The sequence below is a fragment of the Penaeus chinensis genome, chromosome 13 (assembly GCF_019202785.1).
Source record: "Penaeus chinensis breed Huanghai No. 1 chromosome 13, ASM1920278v2, whole genome shotgun sequence".
In the NCBI taxonomy this organism is placed as follows: domain Eukaryota; kingdom Metazoa; phylum Arthropoda; class Malacostraca; order Decapoda; family Penaeidae; genus Penaeus; species Penaeus chinensis.
The window spans coordinates 18,784,184-18,791,683 of record NC_061831.1 but is presented as its reverse complement, the minus strand read 5'-3'; the positions used below and the strand labels follow the sequence as shown (position 1 = coordinate 18,791,683).

The window sequence follows — 7,500 nt, the reverse complement described above, 5'->3', positions numbered from 1 at the left end:
TGAAAATTCTTAAACAAACACATATTTCAGCTGACTTTATTTACAGCTAAAATTACATTCTATTCATCAGTGAAAAGTATTTTTTTCTATGCCGAATTATTTTTAGAGGGTCTTGTCTATAACATGCATCACTGACAAATACAGTATACGTTTTCAGGCTTACCCACACACACATACCCACTCCTACACTGGCATCCCCCAACATACATACAGACACATACACATAATCGTGTGCATATATGTGCATCAGAACACACATATACACATATATTTGTAAACACAAACAAACAAAAAGCATACAGAATGTATTTGAAAATTCTATATGATGGTTTAAGATTGGAAAAAACAACACTTGATCTGAAGCCCCTTCTGATATGAATCTGGTAAAAAACCCTATATTGGATATCAGTTTCTCTACGGTTTGGCTGAAAATAGGGTTCCAATTATAACCAAACCATGTATCCTGCAACACTCATGCTAGATTTGTAGTTAGTTTTTTTTCTACTTCTGGCTTTCATACAATTGGAATAATGTATAGCTGAAAGGTTTTACGGTCTTCTTTTGAATGCAGATGAAAATACAAGTATAATTGATTGTAGCCACTTACATTCAGTTATCCTTCACATTATTAGTAAATTACTTTTCTAAATACTAGTAGTTCCTATATATCTATTTTTTAACTGTTACTTAGTTTTATTCCCCTCTTTCTGCATTTTTTCACACTACCTTAATTCCAAATTTCTTTGAGAATTTTACATTGTTTAGTCAGACTTACAGCTAGGGGCAGTATTTCCTGTTGGTAAATTTACAAGGGAATGTCCTGTGCAATTCTGATACCCAGATAATCAAACACGAGAATTGAAATTCTAAGGATATATATACAAAAGAATCTATTTTCACTGATTCACTACACTTTTTTAGTTTGCAATCAAGGAATCATTTAAAAAAATCACTTTTCGGAAGGATGAGTTGGGATATGTTTTTTGAGGACATCATATCTATTAGTTCTGAATGGACAGTGAGGGCATGAGAATGTGTCGCTACTATGGGTGCGGATGTGATTTTGAAGATGAACTTTCTGAGAAGCTCTATATGTGCAAAAATGGCATGCATAAGGCTTTTCTCCACTGTGAGTACGGAGATGTTTTTGGAGACTGGTTTTCTGCGTCGCACGGTAAGGACAGATCTGACAGGCAAAAGGCTTCTCCCCAGTGTGAGTCCGACGATGTCGCTCATACTCCCATCTAGTGGCAAAGGCTTTGTCACAGTCAGCACACTTGAACTGTTTGGTTGTCACCAGGTGGTCCAAGCTTCCACTCTCCTCCAACGAAGGGTCACTGCCCACCCAGCCTCTTGGCCAACCAGCCTATAAGAAAAGAAACCATCGATGGCTGTGTTGTGTAAACTGTCATACAATAAGTAAATATGAAACTATCACAATGCCATATATTTAATATATATGAAAAAGCTATAAATTTACCTTATGTGTTTACTGAGATAAATGCATGGGGTATGTCAATCACTTAAACACTTATTCATGTGTTGCAAATTACAACAAAGTTTATTTTTTTATTTGTTCCCAAAGTTTGGTATTACAATAGTTTCTGGGTACCTAATGATGCAACTTTATAATATACAATATTAAATAAAACAGATTGGTGTGTGTGTGTGTGTGTGTGTGTGTGTGTGTGTGTGTGTGTGTGTGTGTGTGTGTGTGTGTGTGTGTGTGTGTGTGTGTGTGTGTGTGTGTGTGCGAGTGTGATTGTGCGAGTGTGCGTCTGTGCGCGCGCATGTGAAGTTTAATGCATGGTTGTGTGTATTTGTCTTTCCATCCTGAAGATCAATTCAAACTAAACTTTAAGCAATTCAACATTTCCAGTCTGCCAATGCTCCACATACAGAAAAATGAGTTCCACTGGTGTATTATGTGTCCCACAATTCTTTTTACAATTAAGTGGGAAAGAGTAAGGGAGAGAAAGAGAGAGAGAGGGGAGGGAGGGAGGGAGGGAGGGAGGGAGGGAGGGAGGGAGGGAGGGAGGGAGGGAGGGAGGGAGGGAGGGAGGGAGGGGGAGAGAGAGAGAGAGAGAGAGAGAGAGAGAGAGAGAGAGAGAGAGAGAGAGAGAGAGAGAGAGAGAGAGAGAGAGAGAGAGAGAGAGAGAGAGAGAAAGAGAGAGAGAGAGAAAGAGAGAGAGAGAGAAAGAGAGAGAGAGAAAGAGAGAGAGAGAAAGAGAGAGAGAGAGAGAGAGAGAGAGAGAGAGAGAGAGAGAGAGAGAGAGAGAGAGAGAGAGAGAGAGAGAGAGAGGGAGGGAGAGGGAGAGGGAGAGGGAGAGGGAGAGGGAGAGGGAGAGGGAGAGGGAGAGGAAGAGGGAGAGGGGGAGAGAGAGAGAGGGAGAGGGAGGGAGAGAGAGAGAGAGAGAGGGAGAGGGAGGGAGGGAGGGAGGGAGGGAGGGAGGGAGAGAGGCAGGGAGAGAGGCAGGGAGAGAGGCAGGGAGAGAGGGAGAGGGAGAGGGAGAGAGGGAGAGAGGAAAAGAAAGAGAGAGAGAACGAGAGAACGAGAGAGATAGAGAGAGATAGAGAGAGAGAGAGAGAGAGAGAGAGAGAGAGAGAGAGAGAGAGAGAGAGAGAGAGAGAGAGAGAGAGAGAGAGAGAGAGAGAGAGAGAGAGAGAGAGTAATCCTCATAATTGTTGTTACTATTTATGTGTATGTTTTCTTCTGATGTGCCTTGCAAGATTGCTTGGATCCTTCGATCGATAAGAGCAATGACTGCAAGAGAAAGGTAATTCTCCTGTGTGTGTGCGAATATGTCGTTGGAGATTTCCCTTTTGTGTAGCTCGATACGGACAGTGTATGCAACGAAATATTCTTGGATCAGGTCTCTGGGTGTGCCCCTGAGCCAAGTCTAATCTCTGGTCCTTTGCTTGGTTCATTCTAAGACTATAATTTTCTTCTTGGGCAGTAGGTACCATATTTCCCCACATGGCTGGAACACCCTCATTGCTGCCAACACCAAACATCACCTACAAAGACAGAAAGGACCAGAGTCACTTACTCAAATATGCTGAATGCCTTGTATTTCAGTGTTGCAAGATACTTCCTAATATTTTGATATTATGATAAGAAATCAAAGTTAACAGTGATTTCCATACAATGAAAAATGTTTTCATACTTTAAGAATATGTATCTAATATTACATTCATTACAGTTTTCCTTTATTTTTAGAATTTTAGTATTCAAATAAAGTAAAGACAAAGAATTATACTGCATACTTGCCAAAAGAAAATGAATTGTCAAATATCTAGTGACAAATATACCAAATGGTGATAAATCAAAGAAGTGCACAGAATTTAGGAATATATGTATCTACATATACACAAAAAGGGTTTCATAAAGAACCCAAAATCTTTTGACCTAGATTCAGTGTCACATATTTTTCTGGTAAATAAAATTACTATACAATTTAAATCAAAATAATATATAGCTAATAGTATTATACATCCACGTGAAAAGTAAACATAAAATTAAGTGTCTCATTCATCACTCACATCTGACACTTTATTATTGAAGAAAGAAGTCTGTCCACTTCTGCCTCCTCTCTTTTACTTTATATTTCATCATTCTCTTTCATTCTCATTCCCACACTTTCCACTTCCTTCCCCTAGTCTTTTCATATCTAGTTCTCTCCTCTCTCCCCCTTTCACTCTAATCAATTTCTTTCTCTCATCAGTAAAAAATCAAATGCATGTTCTGGGGGAAGTTTTGTTCTTTATCATATTAAACTGCATATAACATACCTCAAGTGTCCTAGCTTTAAAATAGAAGATGATTAGGTGGTTTCACGGTGTCTGCTCTTAATGTGACGCATAAGGTTACTCTTGTCACTTGAACGTAATGGACAAAAAGGACAGGAGTATGGTTTCTCCCCGCTATGAATCCGGAGATGTTTCTGGAGACTAGTTTTAACAGTAGCTCGATAAGGACAAATAGGACAGGCAAAAGGTTTCTCTCCTGTGTGGATTCTGTAGTGACGCTCCAAGTCTCCTTTCTGGGCAAATGGCTTCTTACATTCAGGGCAACAATAATGCTTGTCAGATGCAGACTGTTCTTCACCCCTGCAAACTTGAGGCAAACAATCGCTGCCCCCCCAACCTCTGGGCCACGCAGCCTATAAGAGAAAAAAAACATGATGGTGGCTGACTGTGTAAATATGCCACTCAACTAGAGTAAAATTCTAATGAGTCACGTAAATATGTACAAGAAAAAAATAATAATATGAAAGTTTATAGAAAAAAATCACAATGAATATATTGAAAATTACTAAAATGGCAACCTAAGTGATAATAATATTTGAAAACATAAATGCAAGTTCCATAAATGTGGTACTGAAGTTTAAAGAACTATTTCATTTCATATAAAACTATTAGCATATCAATTTCACAATTAATTTAAAGTAACATCTTAACTTAGCACAAAAATTTTAATACATGCTTACTTGGTACCATAGGCAAAAATCCTTGATCAAAGTAAAGGGAAGCCCACTGAAACACACCTTTCCTGTATAACTAAGTTCCTAAAAACATTGCAGTTCATGCTTACACTCCTGGATTCACATAAAAACACCTTTCTTCCTAATGTCTTTCATTCGGTTTCTATATTCACACCAGTCCTTTTAGAACATCTCAAAACAATTTCATTGAAATGAACATAATTAACACAATACTTGGCATCCTAATCACTTTCTTCTTTGTTATATGTAATATAAAAAAAACACACTTCAATTCAATGTTTTATTAAACTTTAAAACTGTCTGACTTGGTTACAATTGTGAATATTCTGCAATAGCATAATTATACTTGAAATTACATGTGGAGTCCTTAAAAATCCGATACATAAAGGTGGAGCATTTTATACTGTCCATGTCAGTTTTCAATTACAATCCCCCAGTAATGTTTCAGATATTGCAAAGTTGCCATTTGGGAAAAGAGAAGAGATTTCTGTTCATCTTTTTCTCTCACCATTATAATAATCTTTCACTTCATGAATATCCAGCCAATAATATTTTCAGATTTCTAACATCATAGATGTCTTCGTCTAATATGCCTTCTCAGATTACTTTTATCCTTCAAGCGAAGTGGGCAATGAGGGCAAGCAAAAGGAGCATCCCCTGTATGAGTCCTCAAATGGATGTCAAGAGAACCTCTATAATCATATGACTTCGGGCAGACTGGACACTGGTAGAATTTGTTGGTGTGTTGTGGGAGCCCTGGCGGAGGTACAAGTCTGGCTGTCATCTGGGGAAAAACGAAGGCTTGGTGAGTCTTACTTAAAGGGTCACAGAAAATATGCAGCTCACACTTGTTCAGATAAATAAATTCCTTGGTATGTGCTTTATTTTAGGGGGACTTGTATCATTGCACCAACTGATCATTCAGTGTTGCCTCAAGCTAATCATCACTCCACTCCTCAACTGGGCTTGCATACTGAGGGAGACTTGTCTGCAGTATGGAATCCTCCCTGGAACATTCCGTTCTCTAGGTAAAGAGGTTATATGTGATATCTTTTGCCTCCAGTAATGATGTTCCTAGTAGCTGCTCCTTGGATTATCCCTGAGATTCAGTTTTGCTGATAACATAAAACAAAACAGGGTGCATAAGAAAGGAAATTTTCTGGAATACATATCTAGATTTTTACCAGAATGTAAACAGATGCATCCTGAAATGGCCTCAAAGCATGTAATGGGTAATATTAACCCTTATAATAACTGACATCACAACATTTTCTTCTTTCTTATCTTTGTGACAAATACTGAAAATAAATCCATGATCTGGAAATGTCTATAGTATCTAGACTCTGGATAAAAATTTCCAAAATGATTCATCTCTTATGGAAGACATAAAGAAAGATCAACTTTCTAAATATTCAGACAGTAAAAAGAGATGCACTGGTTATCTGCCTCTGCCTTTCTGGCCACTATAGAATAAAGAAAAAAATACCAAGCAATTGTGTAATGGCAGTAAATGAGGTGATATTCTGTTTTTACTTCTCAAATATTTAGAATATTGAATACTGGTTTTCTACAGTTTTATTACCAAAGCAGTAACATTGTGATATTTGTCTAATGAATATCTTGACCACATCTCTTAGATTAATATCTACAGAAGTCACGCATGAATGATGTCATCTTTTCAATCATCCTATTAAGAAATGTTACTTCTACAAAATGATGAGTATTTAAATTCATAAAAATGACTGGGTTAAAACTAAAAAAAAAAAAATATATCTAATTAAAATAATGAACACGATGTGCTTCTAAACATCCTTTCACCTCATTTAACAACAAACATATCACTTGTTTAATGCAATTGGAAATTTAAACAGTTCTAAACATGTTTTATTTGCTCAGGTCAGGTGTATTTGACTGTTCTATGGTGTAGTTTAATTTTCCTTTCAGTTTATTCAACAACACATCACTTGCTTAATGACGTTGGAAATTCGGACAGTTCTAAACATGTTTTATTTGCTCAGGTGTATTTGGATGTTTCGACTTGATATGGCGCTGCAAATTTCCTAATTGTGTTGCTCGGTAGGAGCAATGTGGACATGCAAAGGGTTTTTCTCCCGTATGCGTCCTCTTGTGGCGCTCAAGATCAACACTTCCATAAAAGTGCTTGAAGCAGAAAGGGCAGGAATGTGAGCGGCCAAGAGCAGGTGGCTGGGGTGCACTGCAGCTGACCAGTTGATGAGACTGTTGGTGTGCTGGAGAAAGAACCCCAAGACCTGGCTGCGTGGATGGCAGAGGACGAGTCATCAGCGAGGTGCTCCTAACCTGATGGAAAAAAAGTAAATCACCGTCTGACTGGATGAGTGATATCAAAATCCACATTTTAAAAATTTTATCATTTCTAGCAATATATTATGAAATATGTAAATCTCTGAGCATTTCTTTCTTTTTCCTTTTCAATTTCAAACATCTGTCACAGGTGCAACAAAAGAAATACCAAATCTTACAAAGTTTTCTATAATGCTTTAGACCATCTCACAAAGTTTTCTAAAATGCTTTAGACCACCTTAAGACCCACAAAGACAAAGATTTCAGATATTTGAGATAAAAATTTTCTCTACATTTTCCTTTATCTCTCTAAATGAAGAATATCAAGTATCACATTTTGAATGAATATTCTTTTCTCTTCATATTATCTGAATTAATGTTAATACAAATCATAATTTTTCTTTTTAACCCTTTTTCATTTTTGAAAAAAACACATACTCCTTCAACCAACAGTACATGATTTGGATATCATTTCTACTTCAGTCCATCACCATCATAAAATGTTTTGTGGAAATATTAAAATGTTTTAATAAAAAAAGATTTTCACTGTATGTATTTATAATATCACTTTTTTATACAAGTATATATATTCAATAAACAGTGAACAGTCCTTTTGTAGAGGAAAAGAAAACACATACTTAAGAGTGCCAGTTTTAAAAATGCATCAAAGAAT

At 37.0% G+C, this 7,500-nt stretch overlaps 1 protein-coding gene across 14 annotated transcripts in view; it reads right to left on the bottom strand.

Moving 5' to 3' along the window:
• Window positions 1-7,500, bottom strand: part of LOC125031460 (longitudinals lacking protein, isoforms A/B/D/L-like) — an 84,740-nt gene that overhangs the window by 17,634 nt on the left and 59,606 nt on the right. Inside the window, exons 6-7 of one of the 14 annotated variants that reach the window (XM_047622219.1) lie at window positions 3,793-4,163; window positions 2,910-3,018 (exon numbers count right to left, since the gene is read on the bottom strand). The exons of 9 other annotated variants lie outside the window; for them this stretch is intronic. In XM_047622219.1, the coding sequence (XP_047478175.1) occupies window positions 3,825-4,163 (339 nt within the window). In that variant the 3' untranslated portion in view covers window positions 2,910-3,018; window positions 3,793-3,824. Of the gene's footprint in view, window positions 1,367-2,676; window positions 3,019-3,792; window positions 4,164-4,771; window positions 5,290-6,065; window positions 6,825-7,500 lie in introns of those variants that run through there. 4 more of the 14 variants (XM_047622217.1, XM_047622225.1, XM_047622250.1 and 1 more) reach the window with 4 other exon arrangements.